Source organism: Elephas maximus, chromosome 3 (genome assembly GCF_024166365.1).
Source record: "Elephas maximus indicus isolate mEleMax1 chromosome 3, mEleMax1 primary haplotype, whole genome shotgun sequence".
Classification (NCBI taxonomy): Eukaryota; Metazoa; Chordata; class Mammalia; order Proboscidea; family Elephantidae; genus Elephas; species Elephas maximus.
This window is the reverse complement of record NC_064821.1, coordinates 216799320-216825509: the sequence shown is the minus strand read 5'-3', so window position 1 is coordinate 216825509 and position 26190 is coordinate 216799320. Positions and strand designations below refer to the sequence as shown.

The window sequence follows — 26190 nt, the reverse complement described above, 5'->3', positions numbered from 1 at the left end:
TCTCTAATCACTATGGGTCACTAACATTTACAGAAAGCCTACTTATGTCCAGGGATTCTGCCAGGCACTTTCTTAAATTGCCCAAAGCCATAAGCTTCTATATGAAAAAGCTGGGATTCAAATTCAGGTCTGTTTGATTCTAGGGCACTGTCTGCTATATTAAGGCAATTGCTGAGTATAGTTAAAATTTTTAGAAATTCTTTGTCACTCTGTAGCTGTAAAAGAACTTCACACAATATGCAAAAAAAAAAAAAAAATTCTTTATTTCAAAATGCTTCAAGTTAAAATATTTTAACAGTTTGAGGTAATTTTGCCAGTCATCCCACCACTCACATCTCACACACCTCAGCTCTAATTCCTCTCACCTGACCAATACTTGCTGTACAGGAAATTATTCAACCTTTCAGTCTTCTGCATGTGTGTGCTCTCGTATTGATACACTTTGGCTGACTAGAACAGAAGGCGGTTGGGGGCATGTATGAAGAAGTACGATTTGTCATGAGCAAATGGTAGAAAGAATGCTACCAACCTTCACAGATAAGTTCTGTAAGTCATATGTTAAGAGAAAAACTGTTATTAAAAGTTTGCTTTATTTTTCTGTTGAATCCAGCACTAGCTACCGAGTTACAGTTAATTTATTTTTGCCTTCCAAATGTTAACATGGTTAGCATCACCTTATCAATAACCAAATAATACATAAAACTAGGTCCCAGTGGTTATGTTCATCACATCTAGATTGTTCAGGTGATCAGGATCTCTTTTATTTGTTTGCTTTAGCTTTTAGTTCTCGGTTATATCTAAAAAAGAAAAGAGAAAGAAAAATAATCATCAACCATAACAGATAAATTTATGATAAGAAGAGAATGTAAAGCCATCTCCTCTTTCCCAGTAGCCAGGAAGCTATGTAGTTATAAATGCTATCTTCCCGGGTACTTGAAGTAGAACAGGCAGAAGGCAAAGTGAGCCAAGGAGTTCATTTGCATCTGGTTTGTGTTTTCCAACTGCCAAAAAGTTTTAACAGCTTAACTGACATATATATAAATATATATATATATATAACAAAACCAAACCCAGTGCTGTCCAGTTGATTCCGACTCATAGCGACCCTATAGGACAGAGTAGAACTGCCCCATAGAGTTTCCAAGGAGCACCTGGCAGATTTGAATTGCCGACCCTTTGGTTAGCAGCCGTAGCACTCAACCACTATGCCACCAAGGTTTCCTAACTGACATATACAAAAGTATTATTATTATTGTAAGTATATATATGACAAAACATTTGCCAATTCAACCTTTTTTAAAGTGTAATCTGGGAATGCCTAACAGACTGTTAAAGTGAGATACATTTCACCTTTTAATTAATAACCTTTTAAAAATTTTTTTATTGTGCTTTAGGTGTAAGTTTACAGTGCAAATGTACACACAAATTGTTTTGTGATACTGGCTGCAATCCCCTCAATGTGTCAGCAAGCTACCCCTTTCCACTTCTCCAGTTTTCTTGTCCCTCCCTTCTTTCTAGTCTTTGCTTCTGGGCAGGTGGTGCCCTTTGGTCTTGTATACTTGATTGAATTATGAAGCACATTCCTCACGTGTGTTACTGTTTGTTTTATGAGCCTATCTAATCTTTGGCTGACAGGTGGATCTCAGGAGTGGCTTCAGTTCTGAGTTAGCAAAGTTCTGGGGGCCAGTCTCAGGGGGTTCTTACGGTCTCTATTTGGCTAGTACGTCTGGTCTTTTTTTGTGAATTTGAATTTTTTTCTACATTTTTCCCCTGCTGTGTCTGGGACACTCTATTGTGACCCCTGTGAGAGCGGTTGGTGGTGCTAGCTGGGCACCATCTAGTTCTTTTGGGGTCAGGTTGGTAGAGGCTGTGGTTCATGTAGTCCATTAGTCCTTTGGACTAATATTTTCCTTGTGTCTTTGGTTTTCTTCATTCTCTTTTGCTCCAGATGGGATAAGACCAACAGATGTATCTTAGACGATCACTTGCAAGCTTGTAACACGCCAGGTGCTACTCACCAAAGTAGGATGCAGAACATTTTCTTTATTAACTAGATTACGCCAATTGGCCTAGATGTCCCCTGAGACCATGGTCCCCAGCCCTCATCCCAGGAACTCAGTTCCTCAAAGTGTTCTGATGTGTCCAGGAACCTTCTATGACTTTGCCTTGGTTAAGTTGTGCTGACTTCACCTATATTGTGTGTTGTTTTTCCCTTTACCAAAGTTAATATTTGTCTACAATCTAGTTAGTGATTTCCCTTCCCTACCCCTCCCCCCGCCCCGTAACCATCGAAGATTATTTTTTTTCTGTGTGTAAACCTTTTATTGAGTTTTTATAATACTGGTCTCATACCGTATTTGTCCTTTTGTGATTGACTTCTTTCACTCAGCATAATGCCCTCCGGACTCACCATGTTGTGAGATGTTTCGGAGATTCGTCACTGTTCTTTATCATTGGGTAGTATCCCACTATGTGTATGTACCATAACCTGTTTATCCACCATCTCATTGCAACATTTTTTATATGTACAGTTCAGTGACATTGATTACGTTCATGCTGTGCAACCATCACCACTTAGAAGTATTATTTTAAGAAACAGTTTCATTTTTGAACCATACAAGAGTATAGTAAACATGTGAACAAAGTGTACAAAGCACTTTTCCTGAGAATAAAATCAGTTGAGAGTAGGTTCATGTCTAATCACTAAAAGTAAAATTTACTTCTCTGATGCAGGTAGGCTATTGGGTTTAGCAGATTATAAACATTAAGTTTACTGAGGCTAAGGATTGTGTTCTCAATCCTCATTAATCCAGAGAAGAATTAACCACAAAGCCACTGAGTATTTTCCTTCCACAATGCCCTGGGCTTCATTATTATTCTTCCCAGCTTCCAACAGAGAATAATATAAGAACAAGAAGGGACTCATTCTATGAAGCCTACCAAACCTCCTAGATTTCCTAAAAGGTCTTGATTTCAAATTGTGTTTTCTCCATAAGCTATCTAAACCCCCAGTGGGAATCCAACACATACCCTTCTAACTAAATCCCAATCTGCTGTTGGACCTGAAAGCCAAAAATCCTGTCAAACTGTATCTGAATTTCTGATATTAGAAATAATAGCTCTGCATGTGGCACTTAGCCTTCTTTTAGCTCTACAATCATGAGGTTCAAATGAAATAATGAATGAGAAAAATACCTTGTGAATAAAATCACTGTACAAATTTGAATTTTTATTAAGTAAGCTCTAAAAATGGCTACCAGATATACTATGGGATGAGTGAGCTATTTATTTATCTGTACATAATATGCTAGGTAATTATGAAAGGATTAAATTGTAAAGCTACTAGTAAAGCTAAGGATAGTTAACATAAAGTTAAAATGTACTACATTCTATATAATAGATGCCTTCTGAAAGGAATGTAAGTTATACTTAAATTTTCTACTCTTTTCTTGAGATCAATTTTTTTCTGTCAAACACAGCTGCTATTTACAACCCTGGTTTGTCATTGAGGAAGGTTCCGTGGTTCAATGAAAGCCAGGTGCCTTCGTCTGGGATGAATGCGCTGCAGACTGTTAACCAGTTATTGACAAACACTGCCAACTACTGAGTAAAAGTTTAAAAAATGCCCAGTGTTCCAAAACTAAACAACCCTGAGTTACACCTGAAAGAATCTCCACAAAGTAGTAAATTATAGAAAAGAAGTTTGTTGGTGAAACAAAAGCTCAGTCTGGAGGCTTAAAAATGTCTATGTTAAAAAAAAAAGTCCAGTGTTCATGGATCACTTTCTAATGAAATCAGTGGTCTCACTCTAAACATCATTTACAATATTAGAAAACTATACATTTAAATCACATTTTATTATACACCCCCAAGTGCAAGTGATAAAATGCTGATATAAAAAAGTGTTTATTAAATCACAAATTGCATATATTTGTCTTAACAAAAGAGATTATATAAAAGGCTAGACATTTAGAAAATGCATCCTTAGGTGTGAACACTAGGTATATACTGCTTAATACTGTTTCTATTATTCTTTCCCAAACTAGGGGCTGAAAGTCATTAGGACTGGAGTAAGGAAATCTGACTAGTTTTTTATGACAGCAGTTAACTATGGTTTATATAGATAATATGAACAGGCTACTATGCCTATCCTCTGAGCCTTTAAAACATACTTAGATGGCAAGAACATCTTGAGATTAAAAATCTGAAAATGACAGCACCAGATGACGTACACAAATTAGATATTATTCCCATGGGGAATAAAAATAAGATACCAAAAATATGGTCATAAACTATTAGGATAATAAAATACAACCACTCAAGCATTTAGAAATGAAGCATAATAAAAATTACCTGTGAACACCAAGAAAAATATACATCTACTCCTCACTTATGGGCAGGGTTAGGTGCAAAGACCAGGTCATTATGCGAAAATCAACATTATGTAAAAATCGGTATGTGGAAATGGAGGATGACCACATCAGATCACAAAAACAGAGGATGACTACATCATTATATAATTGCCAGATTACATCATTACATAACTGCCAAATCATTGAGAATCACGGCTCAATCAAGTTGACACATAACCTTAACCATCACAGCCAGCATTACTTTCACCTCTTAGCATTCATTAGTACCAGACGTACATAATTAATTCGCAAAATAGTTGGATAGTACATTTTGTACTATAGTAAAAGCGAAATGTCATAAAATGAGATAGTCTATAAGTGAGTAAAAAAAACCAAACCAAACCCACTGCCGTCGAGTCAATTCCGACTCACAGCAACCCTATAAGACAGAGTAGAACTGCCCCATAGAGCTTCCAAGGATCGCCTGGCGGATTCGAACTGCTGACCTTTTGGTTAGCAGCCGTACACTTAACTACTACACCACCAGGGTTTCCAAGTGAGGAGTAAAAAGGAGGAGTACCTAATTAAAGGAAGCATCCTACCTATGATGTTAAAAGATGTAAAAGCAAGTAAATTGGCAAGATACAAAGTCAATATTCTGCTAATCTTACAACTCTATTGCTATTTGAAAAATTAAAACCACAAATTTCTCTGATAAAATAACCAAAAAGATGTTTTCAAACACACAGAAATACCTGAAATGAATAGATGAAGGTGAGACACATAATTTATTCTAAAAAGCTGAAATTGACAAATTTCTGGAAATGTTTATTAGTGATACGGTTAAGTGACAGTTATGTCATCAGGGAGATACTCTCACAGGAGTGAAAATTGTTAACAGCTGTGTAACTTCTACATCTTTTCAAACGCAAAGTCACTGCTCACTAGAGCAAATGGAGAACATTTGAGAAGAGAATGTAAATAGACTACACTGTTCTTTTGTTTTTATTCAAATCACATTTAGCCACAAGGTTGCAGGAAGCATGACTGGCTGAACAGTGTTGCTGTTATAAAATGGAAGTTATAAAACTCTTCCAGGAAATGGCAAAGCATAATTCCTCAGGATTTTAAGTTAGTGAAAAGTTTAAACTATGACAATCTCCAGGGGATGAATAAATTGAATAAATCTATTCCAACTCTTACAGGATTACATTGAGAGTGTAACTTATTTGTAAACACCCAGACTTTTCTAGAAATGTTAAATTTCTGCTTCAGGTATGTTCATGTCTTAGCACTGTATAAGAATCTCTAAAAAATAAAAACACTGCTGTCACCTAGGTGGCTGCTGAGACAGGCATTTTTAACCCTTTGGCAAGCTTACCTCCAAATACGAAAGAGCTGAGAGGCCCCTGCTGCTCCGACGAAGAAGTTAACAGCAAACAGACTCCAGTTTTTTGGAATAATGACAAGTGAGTATCTTGACCAAATAAACCCTGTTAAAACAATTAAAAAAAAAACCCAAACATTGGTACCGCTGCATTATTTGAACAATTATTATTAGAGTAAAATAATCGTAGAAGAGAATATGACAGTAATATTATAGGATGACAAAGAAATGCTATACTCTGAGTCTTCAATAAAGTCTGTAACTCAGTGTTATGCAAAATACTCAGTTATGAAAGGGGAATCTTTATAGGGCAACCGAATATTAACTTTTTTTCCTACTTATAAAAATATGTTTATGGCAAAAACATGGAATAACAAAAACCCATACAGATATTCATTATAACTTTCCTCTGCTCCCTCCATCCATAAACCAACAACTTCCTAGAGACAGTACTATCATTCTGCGTGTGTTCCAAACATTAAACTCTTAAATAAACTGATATATAACAAAACGATGAATGTCCTACATAGAACACTGCAAACATTCATTTAATTTACCTGTAGCCATCAAAACAGCAGACTGAGCTGTGCTGAGTTTTTCTGCAGGTCTGGCCATGTCAGCCAATCCAGCACACACCAAACCCTGGAAACAAACATTACATATAGGAAGGAAAAAAAAAAAAAAAAAAGCACCATGAGGATGGAGTAATTATTCTTAACTTTCAGTTAAACTCAAAATAATTTATATTTACACGATAGTAGCTGTAAATTTAGCATCCATGCATTAAGAAAATGTATATCATGACAAGCTGCAATAAGCACAGGAATACTTTATAAATTAATTTGTATTTTTTTAAATCGTATTGGATAGAAAGAGATAGATAGCTGCCACTGAGTTGACGCCGACTCATGGTGATTTTACGTACGACAGAATGAAACGTTGCCTGGTCCTGTGCCATCTTCAGGCTCGCTGGCATGTTTAAGTCCATCTTTGTGGCTGTTGTGTCTGCCCATCTCACTGAGGGTTTCTCTCATTCTTGTTGGCCCTCTACTCCAAACATGTCCACCTCTGGGATTGATTCCTTCTGATGATGTGTTCAAAGCAAGTGAGTTGGGCAATATTCTGCTGTGATCTATAAGGTTTTGTTGGCTTATTTTTAGAGGTGGATTGCCAGGCCTTTCTTCCTAGTCTGTCTTAGGTCTGGCAACTCTGCTGAAACCTGTCCACCGTGGGTGACCCTGCTGGTGTTTGAAATACCTGTGACGTAGCTTCCAGTATTACAGCAACATACAATGCCCCACAGTACAGCAGAGTGGCAGATGGGTGGTGGAAACATACTACGCAGCTTCATGTATTTGCAAATCAGTTTTATATATACACACACACACGTAAGACATATATATATCTACAAATGACGCTTCTTTTACATACGCATTTATATATTCTTTATAGTAACCTCTGCATTCCCATGTTGAAAACCACTGGTACAGAGGATGTTTGAAAGCTGTTTAAGGTAATTGGTATAGAGTCCTCCTTTCATGTTTTCTGTCAACGTTATTCATTTTCAAAAATGAAAGTATCTGATAATCTGTGTTATAATTTTGATTTTTTGGTTATTTTTCTTTAATGTTCAAGTAAACATGGTCATTTCTTCTCTGCCGTGTTTTTAACACTGTCTTTTACTGAAACATCCCACTCGTATCCCACCATGGGCATCACTCAGTGAGTTTAGTTGAGTCTTCATCAGAACATTAATTATGCTACTCTGTGACAGAGATTAGAAAATGTATTAGAATGATTTTTATTATGAAAAAACTCAAAACATATGCAAGAATCAAAGATTCTCTCCACACCCATCACCCAAAATCAAAAATTATTGAGATTTTTGCCGCATTTATTTCACCTCCCCTCCTTCATTTTCCTCTTTATCTTTGTTCAAGGAATTCAAAGCAAATCCTAAATATGTAATTAAAGTATATGTTTTTAAGAAAGTATTCTCAGGTTTTACTGAGTTCTACGCTCTTGCCTGGAAAACACAAATCAGGAAAGGGTATTTTTCTTGAAGAGAACACATACATACCTGTAAATTTATATATAAATTTAAACCAAGTCCAATTTGTTTTGAATTAACGACGTTACTAGTTTAAGAAAGCGATGACTATGGTATGAAAAGGGGTAAATGGTTAAATATAGGGTATAATTAGAGGTAAATCATGGCCAACACTGTTTCTTCTCAACTTTCACTCTCCATCCTATGATTTTCTTTCCAAATGTTTCTCTAAATATCCCTTCTGCCCCCTTCTTCCAGGTTTCAACGTACATTTTCTCAGCTCCCTATTTGTTCTGCTTCTTCTGCGGGGTAGAAAGCTGACATTGTACAGGAGGAAGAAATAGACTGGTTTCTATTATTACTCTACTGGGTCCATGTAGTTCACGTGGCTTGTTGAACAGATCTATGAAGACAATAGGCTATATTCTAGCACTCTCTTTGGGAAGATGTCAGGGGTCATGATTCTGTTTATGCCCCCAGTGTGCACTTTACTTTTCTGAGACATGTTAGTAATTGTTCTCTCCTCCAAAGGTCTTGGGCTCCCGTCCCCATGTTTTTAAAAAAATCCCTTTCTACTTCTACCTCATTCTAACCTCATATAAATTATCTTACAAAATCTCATTGTGAATCTAATCTCTGCTACTTACTAGCTGTGTAAACTCAATCAGGTTACACAACAACTTGTCTTAAATTCTTCATACAGGAAATGAAAATATTAATATCTACCCTTGAAGAACTGTTTTAAGTATTAAATGAGATTAATATGCTTTAAAAGTATTTAGAACAGTACCTAGAAAGTATTAATAAAACAACAAAAATAATAGTAGCTAGTATCTCTAGAGCAGGATAAAGGAATGTTAGCTTTTGTATTCTTTCAAACTGATTCCTAGCGTCAGTTCATTATTCTGAACTGTATACAAATAATAAAATGTAGATTGAGATAGTGCTTAGAGTATACACGCATATGTACAATATTCTCTAACATACAAAGTACCATTTATAGATAGATACACAGTGGCTATTTTAAGGATGACGGTATAAATATGTGAGAGCACAGGCTTCAGAGTCAGGCAGACCTGACTCTGCCACTTACTAACGGCAGCATGACTGGGAAGTCACCCCTTCTTTGAATCTGATATTCTTTGAATCTTATTTACCTTTATCTGAAAAACTGGGATAATATTTACTCCTCAGATTTTTTGGTAAAGGTTAAATACGAGATAATATATTAACCTAGTGCAGATAGTTAAGCACTTAGTAGACTAAAAATACTATCTCCCTTTGCTTCCAGAATTAAAAAAATATTTTTTCAACTGTCTGAAGCCCAGGTTTGTGATACTTTCAGGCATCTGATTATCTCTGGTGGGTTGAGGGAAATACTCGTAAGACAGTTTAAAACATTATACTTTCGTTTATTTATCCAATAAAATATTTTCCCTTTTATTAAAAAACTTATACCATATGATACTTTCATAGAAGGAGTCTTTAAAAAATTGAAATACCACCACGGAACATTCCAATTACAAAACGCTTGGAGATAGCGTTAATTTCATCTATGTAAGCAGTCCCAGCTGGAAAAGCAAATAAAAACCGAAACAAAACCCTCTCTCTCTACAAAAAACCCCAAAAACCTGTTGCCACTGAGTTGATTCCGACTCATAGTGAACCTACAGGACAGAGTAGAACTGCCCCATTGGGTTTCCAAGGAGCAGCTCCTGGATTCAAACTGCTGACCTTTTGGTTGGCAGCCTGAGCTCTTAACCACTGAGCCACCAGAGCTCTAGAAAAGCAAATAGGGACCACAAATCTACAAGTATATAACCTTGAAACAGAGTATGAATTATTCCTAAGGAGAAAAGAAAATAGAAAAATTAGCTACCTTAAATGGTATACTGTTCAAGAGATAGGTGATAACAGTGTTGTGGAAAACAGATTCTCAGCAACAATAAAAGCAGCTCTCTTAACTGACTGTCACAGAACCGTTCTCGCAGGTCGGCCAATGATCACTGTTCCCTGTGTGAACAAGCTAACAAACGCCTACGGCACGCTGAATGCTCATGGCTAGGGCACTCTCTAATATGGTCATGTATTTTTGCTCCTGCCAGTTGAGCTGCATTTTTAACAAGTTACTATTTGTCCCCAAACCTCTTAATGCCAGTTTCAGTTGTTAATGTAATTTACAATTTTTAATGAATGATTAGGTAAACGGGTAGAATTTAATACAAAAGAGGCTACTATGAAAATTACAGTGACCGCTTTGGAAAGATTCAATAAAGGCAAGTTGCTAAGACCTACAATCAAATTAGGTGTGAATACGATAAACATAAAAAGTTTAGGGGAAACAAAAACCACAAAAATTTAGCAGAATTCTGTATTCATGCTGTAAATGAGGTATCTATAAACTTGCTCTGCCTTAAAGAAAAGGAAACTAGAAATCACACAGGAGACACTATGGTATGATTTATGTGAAAGTGAAGAGGTGGAATTCAAATCAGTGGACCCATAAATGAATAAAAGCCTTGGCCTTATTGCAGATGATTGGCAAATGAATTTATATAAGTAAAAATAAAATGTTTAAGGTATGTACATATATATATTTTTAAAAGTTATCCATTTTGACTTTTATGATTAATTATTTGGTTACAACTAAAGTGGTTAATACCCCATGTGTCTGCCAGTTTGTCCTACTGTGAGAGCTTGCATGTTGCTGTGATGCTGGAAGCTATGCCCCCGGCACTCAGAACCAGCAGGGTAACCCGTGGAGGACAGGCTTCAGCTGAGCTTACAGACTAAGACAGACTAGGAAGAAGGACCCAGCAGTCTACTTCTGAAAAGCATTAGTGAAAACCTTATGAATAGCGGTGGAACATTGTCTGATATAGTGCCGGAAGATGAGCCCCCCCGGTTGGAAGGCACTCAGAAGATGACTGGGGAAGAGCTGCCTCCTCAAAGTAGAGTCGACCTTAATGATGTGGATGGAGTAAAGCTTTTGGGACCTTCATTTGCTGATGTGGCACGACTCAAAATGAGAAGGAACAGCTGCAAACATCCATTGATAATCGGAACCTGGAATGTATGAAGTATGAATCTAGGAAAATTGGAAATTGTCAAAAAGGAAATGGAATGCATAAACATCGATATCCTAGGTATTAGTAAGCTGAAATGGACTGGTATTGGCCATTTTGAATCAGACAATCATATAGTCTACTATGCTGGGAATGACAGCTTGAAGAGGAATGGTGTCGCACTCATCGTCAAAAAGAACGTTTAAAGATCTATCCTGAAGTACAACGCTGTCAGTGATAGGATAATATCCATATGCCTACAAGGAAGACCAGTTAATACGACTATTATTCAAATTTATGCACCAACCATTAGGGCCAAAGATGAAGAAATAGAAGATTTTTATCAGCTGCTGCAGTCTGAAATTGATCGAACATGCAATCACGATGCATTGGTAATTACTAGCGATTGGAATGCGAAAGTTGGAAACAATGAAGAAGGATCAGTAGCTGGAAAATATGGCCTTGGTGACAGAAACAATGCCGGTGATCGAATCATAGAATTCTGCAAGACCAACAACTTCTTCATCACAAATACCTTCTTTCACCAACATAAACGGTGACTATACACATGGACCTCACCAGATAGAACACACAGAAATCAAATTGACTACATCTGTGGAAAGAGACGATGGAAAAGCTCAATATCATCACTCAGAACAAGGCCAGCTGACTGTGAAACAGACCATCAATTGCTCATATGCAAGTTCAAGATGAAACTGAAGAAAATCAGAGCAAGTCCACGAGAGCCAAAATATGACTTTGAGTATATCCAACCTGAATTTAGAGACCATCTGAATAATAGATTTGATGCATTGAGCACTGGTGACCGAAGATCGGACAAGTTGTGGAATGACATCAGGGACATCATACATGAAGAAAGCAAGAGGTCATTGAAGAGAAAGGAAAGAAAGCAAAGACCAAGATGGATGTCGGAGGAGACTCTGAAACTTGCTCTCGAGTGTTGAGCAGCTAAAGCAAAAGGAAGAATGGATGAAGTAAAAGAACTGAACAGAAGATTTCAAAGGGCGGCTTGGGAAGACAAGGTATTATAATGACATGTGCAAAGAGCTGAAGGTGGAAAACCAAAAGGGAAGAACATGCTTGGCGTTTCTCAAGCTTAAAGAGCTGAAGAAAAAATTCAAGCCTCAAGTTGCAATAGTGAAGGATTCGATGGGAAAAATATTAAACGACGCAGGAAGCATCAAAAGAAGATGGAAGGAATACACAGAGTCATTATACCAAGAAGAATTAGTCGATGTTTAACCATTTCAAGAGGTAGCATATGATCAGGAACTGACGGTACTGAAAGAAGTCCAAGCTGCTCTGAAGGCATTGGCGAAAAACAAGGCTCCAGGAATTGATGGGCTATCAATTGAGATGTTTCAACAGATAGATGCAGTGCTGGAGGTGCTCACTCGTCTATGCCAAGAAATATGGAAGACAGCTTCCTGGCCAACTGACTGGAAGAGATCCATATTTATGCATATTCCCAAGAAAGGTGATCCAACTGAATGTGGAAATTATAGAACAATATCATTAATATCACATGCAAGCAAAATTTTGCTGAAGGTCATTCAAAAACGGCTGCAGCAGTATATCGACAGGGAACTGCCAGAAATTCAGGCCGGTTTCAGAACAGGACGTGGAACCAGGGATATCATTGCTGATGTCAGATGGATCCTGGCTGAAAGCAGAGAATACCAGAAAGATGTTTACCTGTGTTTTATCGATTCTGCAAAGGCATTCGACTGTGTGGATCATAACAAACTATGGATAACACTGCGAAGAATGGGAATTCCTGAACACTTAATCATGCTCATGAGGAACCTTTACATAGATTAAGAGGCAGCTGTTCGGACAGAACAAGGGGATACTGATTAGTTTCAAGTCAGGAAAGGTGTGTGTCAGGGTTGTACTCTTTCACCATACCTGTTCAATCTGTATGCTGAGCAAATATTACGAGAAGCTGGACTATACGAAGAACGGGCCATCAGGATTGGAGGAAGATTCATTAACAACCTGCGTTATAGAGATGACGCAACCTTGCTTGCTCAAAGTGAAAAGGACTTGAAGCACTTACTAACAAAGATGGAAGACCACAGCCTTCAGTATGGGTTGCACCTCAACATGAAGGAAACAAAAATCCTCACAACTGGACCAATGAGCAACATCATGATAAATGGAGAAAAGATTGAAGTTGTCAAGGATTTCATTTTACTTGGATCCACAATCAACAGCCATGGAAGCAGTGGTCAAGAAATCAAAAGATGCATTGCATTAGGTAAATCTGCAGCAAAGGACCTCTTTAAAGTGTTGAAGAGCAAAGATGTCACCTTGAAGACTAAGGTGTGCCTGACCCAAGCCATGGTATTTTCAATCGCATCATATGCATGTGAAAGCTGGACAACGGATAAGGATGACCGAAGAAGAAACGACGCCTTTGAATTGTGGTGTTGGCATAGAATATTGAATATACCGTGGACTGCCAAAAGAACGAATACATCTGTCTTGGAAGAAGTACCACCAGAATGCCTTACAGGCAAGGATGGTGAGACGGCGTCTTACATACTTTGGACATGTTGTCAGGAGGGATCAGTCCCTGGAGAAGGACGTCATGCTTGGCAGAGTACAGGGTCAGCGGAAAAGAGGAAGACCCTCAACGAGGTGGACTGACGCAGTGGCTGCAACAACGAGGTCAAGCACAGCAACGACTGTAAGGGTGGCGCAGGATTGGGCTGTGTTTCGTTCTGTAGTGCATAGGGTGGCTATGGGTTGGAACCGACTCCACGGCACCTAACAGCAACAATAAAGTGGCTAAGAAAAAGGGCTCTAAAAAAAAAAAACAACAATGAAATCAAACCCATTGCTGTAGAGGTGATTCTGACTCATGGCAACTCTGTGTATGTGAGAGTAGAACTGTGCTCCACAGAGTTGTCAACGGATGTAACCTTTCCGAAGCAGGTCACCAGGGCTTTCCTCCGAGATGCCTCTGGGTGGATCCAAACTGCCAACCTCCTGGTTAGTAGCCAAGTTCTTAACCATCTGCACCAAGAAGGGCTCTACTGTAGTTAAATGTCTGAAGAGATATGGGCTCAAATTCTTAATACAGAACACGTGACTTGCAACAACAACTCTGATGTGTCATGTATACACTACCATAGAGTAATTATCGAATCCTGCAGGGTGAGAAAACACTTTAATATGCACATACAGTGAATATCTAACAAAAGAACAAGCACAAGAACAACAGAGAACAAGACGCAGAAGTTTCCACTGCAATGCTATCATCAGGAAACTATGCATGATTTCAACATCACCTTAAAATAGGCGTTTCTAAAGGAGAGAGAGTCAAGAGTCACTTACTTATACTAGTAAAGTCTGAAAACACTAATGTACCAGAACAAATAAACATGAAAGCTATTGATAAAATGAGGAAACTAAATTGTGGAAATGTGAAGTCAAAATGAACCCCCAAATTTATTGTAAATAGATTCATTCTTATTCAGTGATGGAAGTAGAGAAACAATACTTCAGCATTTAATCTTGCTGTATACATACCTAATTGCTACATGATTTTACCTGTGGATGAGGGAGAAGGGGAAGAGAATGTATCTTCTACTAGTATGACGGTTTTTGTTCTTTACATTACACTATTTTTGAATCCTGAGTGATCAAAACCATTTACAGATGATCTATTCCACTTTTTTAATATTAAAATCTTATGTGGAACCCCAAAATGGAAAAATGGCAGAAGAGCTGCTCCCGAGTTCTCTGTAATATATAGCTCCCAAATCACCAATCTAATATTATTTTATTGAAGAAAAGAAAAAATGCCAGAGAGACTTAACTTGCTTAAGGCCATAAAACTGAGGCACAGCCAGTTCCAACTCTAATATTCTTACCTACATGGATTGTTCTAATAACTTAAAACAGCACATTTAAGAAAATTAAAATAGCCTACAGACTGTACTATTCAAATTTTAGAGGGTGTGATGGTTAAGGTTGTGTGTCAACTTGGCTGGGCCATGATTCTCAGTGGTTTGGCAGCTATGATGTAGTCTGGCAGTCGTATAATGATGTAATCATCTCCATGATGAGATCTGATGAGATCAACTCCATGATGGGATCTGCTGGGAGCTGCCAATCAGTTGAAAGGGAGTCTCCTTGGGGGTGTGACCTACATCCAATACATGTGGACTTTCTGGCAAAGCTTGCTGGATCCTACATTCAGCTCACCAGCATCTGACCTCCAGCTCCCGGGACTTGGCCCAGCCGCCTGCCGTTTTACCTGGCTGATCTTGGATTCATCAGCCTCTGCAGCTACGTGAGCCAGCAGAAGCCTCCAGCCTGACATCTGATGCCTGACCCACAGACTTGGGATGGGGCAGCCTCTATAACCATTTCCTTGAGATAAATCTCTCTACGTATTAAAAAAAAAAAAAAAAACCAAAACAAAACTCATTGCCGCCAAGTCAATTCCAACTCATAGCAACCCTACAGGACAGCAAAGAACCGCCCCATTGGGTTTCCAAGGATCAGCTGGTGGATTCGAACTGCCAACCTTTTGGTTAGCAGCTGAACTCTTAACCAATGCTTCACTGGTTTTGCTTCTCTAGAGAACCCAGCCTAAGACAGAGGGTATCAGAATCACCTGGATAACTTATTAAAATACAATTGTGGGACTTTAGCCCCAGAGTTTCTGGAGTCAGTAGGTCTGAGATGGAGCCTAAGAATTTGCATTTCTAACAAGTTCCCAAGCAATGCTGATGCTACTGGTCTAAGGATGACACTTTGAGAAGCACTGTTATAAACCAAAATTGGCCCTTTAAACATAAAACCAATGATTTGCTACAAACTTAAAAGAGCCATCATAATTATTTTTTTTCAGTCAAATGAGGACTTTATAGAAGGGAGCGGTGGGATAAAGAAAAAGCACTGGGCTTGCAATCTAGTCCTGGCTCTAAACAATCTATCATCTATTAAATATTAATATATAAACTTAGATTTATCCTCCTACTCTTTCAGGCTAACTTTCCTTGCCTATATTTTGGTGTTAGTATATTCAGATCTAATACTAAATTAATAATAAAAATTATTTTTGGGTTCCAACTAGTTTACTGTTTTACTTGGTCATTAAATTTTAGAATGATGTTTTATGTTCCTAGTGCCCGCTGTCATAAACTTTTCCTAACAAATGTTCCCAGAAGGTCATTTATCTAAGGAATTTAGAAAAACTATTTTTTAAAGTAGGTAGCACATTTTATGTGGCAAAAATAACACATCTGAGAATATCTGCCATGAAATCATTTGAAGGTATACCAACATTTTACAGTACATCCATCACAAGTCACTTCAAATTAATAAATTCCTATTAAGGAATATTTTTCCTGTACCTTCTGCAAAAAATCAAACTTACCCATTTCATTACGGGAGCCCAGAAAAAAACTGTTCTGGGACCTGGAAAAAAAAAAAAAAGTTCAGGATAAAACCAAATATTTTATACATGTCTTCTAACAGGTATCACAACATTTCAAACAACCAAAGATTTATCAATCTCTAACCATTCTACTATGCTTTCTGCATATTTTGCATTTAAGTTAGCATTGAGTTAAAGACGCCACAGTATCATGGTGTCAGTCCTTCTTATAAGCTATAGTGATCTGGATTTAGACTTTTGTGACCTGTTAAAAATTAGCTAATGTATAACAGAGATGGTTTTGGAAACCCTTTCCCAATGCTTTGCCTTGAACGTGGCACTTACTGTTAGTTCAGTCATAGATATTATTCAAGTCAGGAAGTTGCAAATTTTGGCATTTTAGTGATATGTGCTTCTGTGGATACAAATATATTCATTAATTTTAATGAGTTCTATAAGTGATATTTCACTATATATATATTAAAAATTAATAAACACAATTTTCAGGTTCACATGAGAAAGAGGAAAACTAGACTTGTAAATTCCTTAACAACAGGGTCCGTATTTCAGTCGTCCTGGTACCCATCTGCCTTATACAAAAATGGACTCCAGACCGTCTGCGGCCTTGGGTGCTGCAGATACTGCCCTGCGATAAACTTTAAACCTTAAATCAAAAATACTCCCTGAAGTCTTCTTAAAACCAAACTTTAGCTTAACTAGTGAAAAATGTCTGCCTTGGCATTATGTTCTTTTGAGAACTGTCTACAGAGGATCAAAGTACAACAGTAAACTTGAAAGATTAGATAGGAACCTTAGTGGGCAGTGGATTTATGTTAATGGAGGAGGAATAACTCAGAAGAGGAGGATGCGAATGGTTACACAACTTGACGAATGTAGTCAACGGATTGAATCGTACGTGTACGAATTGGTGTATGCTTCGCTGTACGTATTCTCAACAACGAATGTTAAAATCAGTGTTTGTAGTATTAAAAACAATTCTGGTTTCTTAGATAACCCAGAATTTGAGATGCATGAGGTTGCAGAGGCAGGAACTCAGAGAGCACCTAATCTTAATCGTTCATTTTACCAACGAGGCTCAGAGAAGTCACGTGACCTGCTCAAGTCCTGAAGCTAGTACGCAGCAGAACTGTCACCAGAATCCAAGTCTTCCAGTCCTTAAGCTAGTGCCCTTTAACTGCATAGCTGCACCTACTTTCCACTCTTTCAAACCCTGCATCTCTTCTAACCTTGAGGGGCTACGGAGAGAGGAAAGAAAGAGACTGTCCATGGAAATTCAAACTGTAACTAAGCTTGGTGAGTCCAGCACATTGCAGAGCACTCAGTAGGGTGCGTACGCTCCCACACACTGTAGCAACAGATATGTTTTGTTTTTTTTAAACACACAAACATTTATATAAGACAACAATGGCTTATAAACAAATTCAAAATTAAAAAAAATCCACTTATATCATTACTATTGTTTCTGCCTTAATATTCCACTTTACTTTGCAAATAATTTATCTTTATCGATCACAAAACCACATCTAAAATGGCATCATCATCCAGGCACGACATATTTTACTTCTCTCTATCTACTCCCAATCAATCTTACTGTTCCCAACAAGGACAGATGAATTTATTTCCCCCCTAACAGGCAAGGATTCCCTCTCATTAAGTAGAAGGAGTCTTTCTGTTCACATATGTTTAAATAGCACTTAAAAGATAAAACTGAGTAGACCTATTACTTAGAAACAAAACAGAACAAAGAAAGTGAAGTAGAAGAAGCAATGAGGTAAGGTAATACCCAATTCTGGGTCTAATTTGTGGCAGAAAAGACCACTCGCTGATTCACCCATAATATTTACCGCATGCTTTACAGTGTAGCAGGTACTGAGGATTCACGATGAATAAAACACAGTGCTGCCCTTCAAGATCTAAGAACAGGGAGGCTGTTTAAAATCATGTCTGGAAGCCATTTAAAACATTTTAGGGAAATAATTCTATTTTCAACAAAGCCACACTACACTAGTTTTACACTTAGGCAATACTAACATCATCCCAAGTACAAATGAACCCAGTGATAATACTCCTTTTTTAATTCATCTTGGCTCTACTACCATCAAGGAGCCCTGGTGGCTTAGTGGTTAAAGCACTGGGGTGCTAACCAAAAGGTTGGCAGTTCAAACCCATCAACCACTATGTGGGAGAAAGATGTGGCACTTCCGTAAAGACTGTTGTTAGGTGACCCTATGTACATCAGAATAAAACACTGCCCAGTGCTGTGCCATCCTCACAACTGTTCTGTTTGAGCCCGTTGTTGCAGCCATTGTGTCAATCCATCTCGTTTAAGGTCTTCCTCTTTTTCGCTGACCCTCTACTTTGCCAAGCATGATGTTCTTCTCCAGGGACCGGTCCCTCCTGATAATATGTTCAAAGTATGTCTTGCCATTGTTGCTTCTAAGGAACATGTGGCTGTACTCCTTCCAAGACAGATTTGTTTGTTATTCTGGCAGTTCGTGGTATATTCAATATTCTTTCCTAACACCACAATTCAAAGGTATCAATTCTTTTGTCTTCTTTATTCATTGTTCAGCATGTATATGATGTGATTGAAAACACCATGGCTTGGGTCAGGCGCACCTTAGTCCTCTAGGTGACATCTTTGCTTTTCAACACTTTAAAGAGGTCTTTTGCAGATTTGCCCAATGCAATGCATCTTTTGACTTCTTGATTGCTCTTTCCATGGGTGTTGACTGTCGATCCAAGTGAAATGAAATCCTTGACAACTTCAATCTTTTCTCCATTCATCATGACGTGGCTTACTGGTCCAGTTGTGATGATTTTTTTTGTTTTCTTTATGTTAAGGTGTTATCCATATGGACAGTTGTAGTCTTTGATCTTCATCAATAAGTGCTTCAAGTCCTCTTTACCTTCAGCAAGCAAGGTTGTGTCATCTGCATATTACAGGTTGTTAACGAGGCTTCCTTCAATCCCGATGCCTCGTTCTTCTTCATGTAGTCCAGCTTCTCGAATTACTTTTCCAGCATACAGATTGAATAAGTATGGTGAAAGGACATAACCCTGATACACACCTTTCTTGACTTTAGAACATGCAGTATTCCCTTGTTCTGTTCAAACGATTGCCTCTTGGTATATATACAGTTCCTCATGAGCACGATTAAGTGTTCTGGAATTCCAATTTTCCACGTTATCCATAATTTGGTATGATCCACATAGGTGCATGCCTTAGTAGCCAATAAAACACAGGTAAATATCTTTCTGGTATTTTCTGCTTTCAGCCAATATCCATCTGACATCAGAAACGATATCCCTTGTTCCACGTCCTCTTCTGAATCCGGCTTGAAATTCTGGCAGCTCCCTTTTGATGTATTGCTGCAACTGCTTTTGAATTATCTTGAGCAAAATTTTACTTGTGTGTGATATTAATGATACTGTTCGATAATTTCCACATTCAGTTGGATCACCTTTCTTTGGAATGGGCACAAATATAGATCTCTTCCAGTTGGTGGGCCTGGCAGCTGTCTTCCAAATTTCTAGGCATAGACGAGTGAGCACTTCCAGCACTGCATTCCTTTGTTGAAACACCTCAATTGGTATTCCGTCATTTCCTGGAGACTTATTTTCCACCAATGCCTTCGGTGCAGCTTGGACTTCTTCCTTCAATACGATTGGTTCCTGATGCTGCCTCCTGAAATGGCCGAACATCAACCAGTTGGTACAGTGACTGTGTATTCCTTCCATCTTCTTTTGATGCTTCCTGTGTTGTTTAATATTTTCCCCCATAGAATCCTTCAATATTGCAACTCGAGCCTTCAATTTTCTCTTCAGTTCTTTCAGCTTGAAAAATGCCAAGCATGCTCTTCTCTTTTGGTTTTCGCAGTCCAGGTCTTTGTACAACTCATTATTATAATATTTTACTTTGTCTTCTGGAGCCATTCTTTGAAATCTTCCATTTAGTTCACTTACTTCATCATTTCTTCCTTTCACTTTAGCTACTCTACATTCAAGAGCAAGTTTCAGAGTCTCTAATGACATCCACTTTGGTCTTTTCTTTCTTTCCTATCTTTTTTATGGCTTCTTGCTTTCTTTATGTATGATGACCTTGATGTCATTCCACAACTCATCTGGTCTTTGGTCATTAGTGTTCAATGCATGAAATCTATTCTTCACATGGTCAATTCAGGTGAAATATACTCAGGGTCATACCTTGGCTCTCGTAGGCTTTAGAAGTTCTAATTTTCTTCAGCTTCAACTTGAACTTCCACATTGATGGTCTGTTCCAGTCAGCCCCTGGCCGCCTTCTGACTGATGACATTAAGCTTTTCCACTGTCTCTTTCCACAGATGTAGTCAATTTGATTTCTGTGTATTTTATCTGGTGAGGTCCCTGTGTATAGTCGCCGTTTATGTTGGTGAAAAAAGGTATCCGCAATGAAGAAGTCGTTGGTCTTGCAAAATTCGATCATGTGATCTCCAGCGCCATTTCTGTCACCAAGGCCATATTTTCTAACTACTATTCCTTCTTCTTTGTTTCCAACTTTCGCATCCCAGCCACCAGTAATTATCGATGCATCTTGATTGTATGTTTGATCAATTTCAGACTGCGGAAGTTGGTAAAAATCTTCCATTTCTTCATCTTTGACATTAGTGGTTGGTGCGTGAATTTTAATAGTAGTCCTATCAACTGGTCTTCCTTGCAGGCATATGGATATTATCCTATCACTGACAGCATAGTATTTCAGGATAGATCTTGAAATGTTCTTTTTGATGATGAGTGCAACGCCATTCCTCTTCAACTTGTCATGCCAGGCATAGTATACCATATGATTATTTGATTCAAAACGGCCAATACCCATCCATTTCAGCTCACTAATAATGCCTAGGATATGGATGTTTATGCATTCCGTTTCGTTTTTGATGATTTCCAATTTTCCTAGATTCCTACTTCGTACATTCCACATTCCGATTATTAATAGATGTTTGCAGCTGTTTCTTCTCATTTTGAGTTGTGCCACATCGGCAAATGAAGGTGCCAAAACTTGACTCTATCCACGTCATTAAGGTCGACTCTACTTTGAGGAGGCAGCTCTTCCCCAGTTGTTCTTTGAGTGCTTTCCAACCTGGGGGGCTCATCTTCCAGCAGTGTATCAGACAATGTTCTGCTGCTGTTCTTAAGGTTTTCACTGGCTGATTTTTTCAGAAGTAGACCACCAGGTCCTTCTTCCTATTCTGTCTTAGTTTGAAAACTCCACTGAAACCTGTCTACCATGCGTGGCCCTGCTCGTATTTGAAATACCGGTGGCATAGCTTTCTGCATCACAGCAATACGCAAGGCACCGCAGTATGACAAACTGACAGATGTGTGGGACCATACAGATTATAACCTATGAAACCCTACAGGGTAGTTCTAGTCTGTCCTCTGTGGTAAGTATGAATCTGACTCTATGGCCATGGGTAATGGATATGGGTACCATCAAAAGTAGTTGGTTAATATTGACATTAAGCAGAGAAATGTGAAAAATATAAGAATGGCAGCCGCTCCTCCTTTGTTGTTGGCAGGTGCCATCAAGTCGGTTCTTATTCACAGCAACCTTATGTACAAAACAGTGAAACAATGCCGGCTCCTGTGCCATCCTTACAATCACTGCTATGTATGAGCCCATTACTGCAGCCACTGCATGAATCCATCTCATTGAGGGTCTTCCTCTTTTTCGCTGACCCTCTACCAAGCATGATGTACTTCTCCAGGAATTAGTCCCTTCTAATAACATGTCCAAGTTATGTAAGAAAAAGTCGCACCATTCTCCCGTCTAAGGATTATTCTGGCAATACTTCTTCCAAGACAGATCTATTTGCTATTCTGGAATTCCACAGTATAGTCAATATTCTTCGCCAATGCCATCATTCAAAGGCATCAATTCTTATTTGGTCTTCCTTATATTTGGATGCACAATCACCAACCATGGAAGCGTCAGTCAAGAAATCAAAAGACGCACTGCATCGGGCAAATCGGCTCCAAGAGACCTCTTTAGAGTGCTGAAAAGCAAAGATGTCGCTTGAGGACTAAGGTGAGCCTGACCCAAGCCATGGTATTTTCAATCGCCTCATATGGATGCGAAAGCTGGACAATAAATAAGGAAGACTGAAGACCTGAAGCCTTTGAATTGTGGTGCTGGCAAAGAATACTGAATATACCATGGGCTGCCAGAAGAATGAACAAATTCGTCTTGGAATAAGTACAGCCAGAATGCTCCTTTGAAGCAAGGATGGCGAGACTATGTCTCTCATACTTGGGACATTTTCTCAGTCATCTAGTGCTGCTCTACCAGAAATACCACGAGTGGGTGGCTTTAACAAAGAGAAATTTAGTCTCTCAGAGTCTAGTAGGATACAAGTCTAAAGTCAGGGCATCAGCTCCAGGGGAAGGCTTTCTCTCTCTGTTGGCTCTGGAGGAAGGTCCTTGTCTTCAATCTTCTCTTGGTCTGGGGGCATCTCAGCACAGGAATCTCAGGTCCAAGGCACTCTGCTTTCTCGGTAGTATGAGGTTCCCATGGCTCTCTGCTCACTTCTCTCTTTTATATCTCAAAAGAGATGGGCTTAAGACACTACCTAATCTTGTAGACCTCATCAGTATAATTGCTGCTAATCCATCTTATTTTTCATAGCGATAGGATTTTTAACACACAGAGAAATCACATCAGAAGATAAAATGGTAGACAATAACACAATCATACAAGGGTATCGTGACCTAGCCAAGTTGACAGATGCACGAATATATACATATATATACCTACACAAATATAACTTTAAAAATATTTTCAAATCATATATAAGTTGTTTTATCAGTCTGATATTTAAATATTGATAACTTAGGCTTGTAATTTTATGAGTTTTTAAATAAGCTTGGTTATTTCCTATTAACATTTTAACTACAGTCCTTTAATTACAATCTAAGTCTCATTTTCTCAGTCTTCAAAGAAACCAGATACCATCTTTAAAAAAATAATTCTTCAAACACTAGAAGATCATGGCTTAGACCTTATCTCTTCTTGCTAGCCAAAACAATTATAATGCTAAACTTAATTTTCTCACACATATCTGATACCTAATCATTTCCATGTTTTCCTTTGTATCTTCTGCAGTTTAAGCTGTAGAACAAACAAACCTGGAGACAGAGCTGAAATAATTGCTGGGAGAATTAAAACAATCAGCGAGTTCTAAAATTTGATGTTTCCACAACTGAGCAAAACGTACCTATATTCAATTTCTGAGTTACTGTCCTCTATCTTTGACCTAATTCTCTAAGCTTGGTAGTGCTTTGATCACAGCCACCACTACCCCTGAACTCTAGCCAGATAATGATCCCCTTCTATCCTGAGCAAGATAATGGAAACAGTTTTCTTTTTTCTTTGGTAATGCTAGGTTGAAATTTCAAAATAAATTTTTACTAAGGAACTAAAGGAATATTCAAAATAAATTTTTACTAAGCAACTAAAGGAATATAAGGAAACCATAAAGTCACCAAGTTTCAGAATACAGATTTCTAATCTTAAAATAACTAAATTTTAGCCTAGATAAGTGTTTCTCCATCCCTCCTCCCCCACAACAGAGTCATCCGGCCCAAAAATGTCAGTAGTGCCAAGTGTAAAACACTCTGGCCTAGATAGGTTAACTGCTAGGCACAAGGCTCAACCAGTTTTGTGCTGTTTTATGGCTCTACACCTTAATTTATGCTCTCCCCTTCCACTATTCTGCCTTGTCTTCATCTGGCAAACCATGCTATTGCTGTTATTAGGTGCTGTCAGAGTTATTTTTGACTCACAGAGACCCCACGTGACAGAGCAGAACTGCCCCATAGGGTTTTCTAGGCTGTAAAAAAAAAAAAAAATTTTTTTTTAATATTTACCGGAGCACAATGCCAGGTCTGGCTAACACCAGTATCCTTCAAAAACTCATTTAGGTTTCATCTTCTTAAGGAAGGCTTCTTTAACATCACCAAAAAAAAAACAAAACCCGTTGCCATGGAATCGGTTCTCTGAACTCCCAAAGCAGCCTACATATTCTTCTATTGTTCTCTGCACTTAAAAATTACAGTGATCCATTTGTCTATCACTTTAACCACACAATGAGTTCCTTGAAGATAAAGACTGTTCGTTAATCTTCCTGGACAGATAATAAATATTTGTTAACAAAATCAAACTGGCTTAATCATATCTAGGATAGGTGCACGTGAGGTCACTGGCATTCAGTGGTCGAATTCCCGCCTTCCTTGAGTGGAGACTGGGTTCCATTCCCCGTCAATTCACCTCAAGCAGAGCTACCACTCTTCCCGGTCAGTGGAGGCTGGTGTGTTGCTATGATGCTGAACACGTTTCAGCGGAGCTTCCTGACTAAAATGGACGAGAAAGAAAGGTCTGGAGATCCACTTCTGAAAATCAGGCAATGAAAGCCTTATGAATCACAACAGTCCAATCCACAACCAATCAAGGGGCAGGGTTTGCGTTTTGTTCAGTTGTGCATGGGGTCGCCACGAGCTGAGCCAATTCCAGGACAGCTAACGGGGTAGACGTCAATCAAACACTAAGTCTGAGACAGATTTGCCTTGACACTGCTTCAGCCTCAAGGCCAGAATTTGCTATCATAACACTCTCCTGTTTTGGATCCTGAATTTTTTTCCCAAGAGTCGGATGCCATAATGCACTGATTCTAAAAGTCAATCTTTTCAAACTCTCTGGTACGTTTCTTTAGCTTGAGCTTCTGGGTTTCTATCATCATAGCTGGTCATTTTCCTTTGTCGTACACAGTGTCTCTGGGCCATATGCACTATGAACTACTAAGTTTATATTTATCCTGCATGGAGCTCAGTTTCACTACTCAAGTATAAGCCAGCACACTGGTTTAGTCTCTGGCTTCATAGGTGTTCAATCTTTACTCTGAACTCTTCAGCAGACTTTTCCTATTTCTATACTGATGCTTCTTATTCTCTCACCTCCCCAAATTGTTTCTTGAGTAATGTCTCCAGATTCTAGTTTCTTTACAAAGCTTAAAAGGTTGATCCTTTGAGGTTAATGTACAGTCAAGGCTTTCTGCAGTTTTCCCTGTTAACTAATTTACTCAACTACCCCTAGGGGAAGAATTTTAAAGCATTCTAGTTCATACTTTTAAAATATTAACTGCCCCTTCCCCAGAAACCAAGTAATACAAGCAAAACTACAAACATGAAATTATAGCTCCTGGAAACTGGACCAAGAGAGGTGTGGGTATTTTAGTTCAGGGGTAAGTTTAAAATACAAATACAATTCCTAAGTAAGTTTAACCACTGCTAAGTAGTAAACAGAAAACTACCAGTAGCATATATATAAGAAAGTCTAAATAATTAACCGGAGGATGTTGACAAGGGACAGAAATAATCAGAGTTGTGTATCGATAAATGCAAACAGGTAGTGTGTTCCTCATTGTTAAGAAAAAGGAAAACGTGGCTAGCAGTACCAGTGGTCTCACATGAGTTAACTTAAATAAAAATAAAAATAACTTCCATTTTACTTTGGGTAATTATTTTTTAACCTTAAGAATTAATAATAATTCAAATAAATTTAGACAGGTATAGAGGCTATCTTCCATAAACTATCAATCAATCAACAATGGATATGATAGTGAAAAAACATTCCAATTTACTTGAACATTTCTAAAACATGACAATTTCACAAAACAAAGCATTTGGAAATAGATATCCCTTAAAAAGTGACCACACAACATTATGTGTGTCATCCTACACCTTGAAAAAACAGGTTTTTGCTCTATACAATGAAATAGCTATTCTAATGGCAGAGCATAAAAATTAAAGAGATAATTAAATAACTATAATACCTGAGGTGATAATAATATCTTAAAATGAAGAAA

The 26190-nt window shown here is 38.2% G+C and overlaps 1 protein-coding gene across 1 annotated transcript in view; it reads right to left on the bottom strand.

The window, feature by feature from the left end:
- Positions 1–571: 571 nt before the first annotated feature.
- The window catches only part of MPC2 (mitochondrial pyruvate carrier 2), a 34977-nt gene continuing 9358 nt past the window's right edge, over positions 572–26190 (bottom strand). Inside the window, exons 2-5 of the mRNA XM_049881329.1 lie at positions 16271–16311; positions 6297–6381; positions 5734–5845; positions 572–797 (exon numbers count right to left, since the gene is read on the bottom strand). Coding sequence (XP_049737286.1) covers positions 761–797; positions 5734–5845; positions 6297–6381; positions 16271–16311 — 275 coding nt within the window. The 3' untranslated portion in view covers positions 572–760. The remainder of the gene's footprint in view (positions 798–5733; positions 5846–6296; positions 6382–16270; positions 16312–26190) is intronic.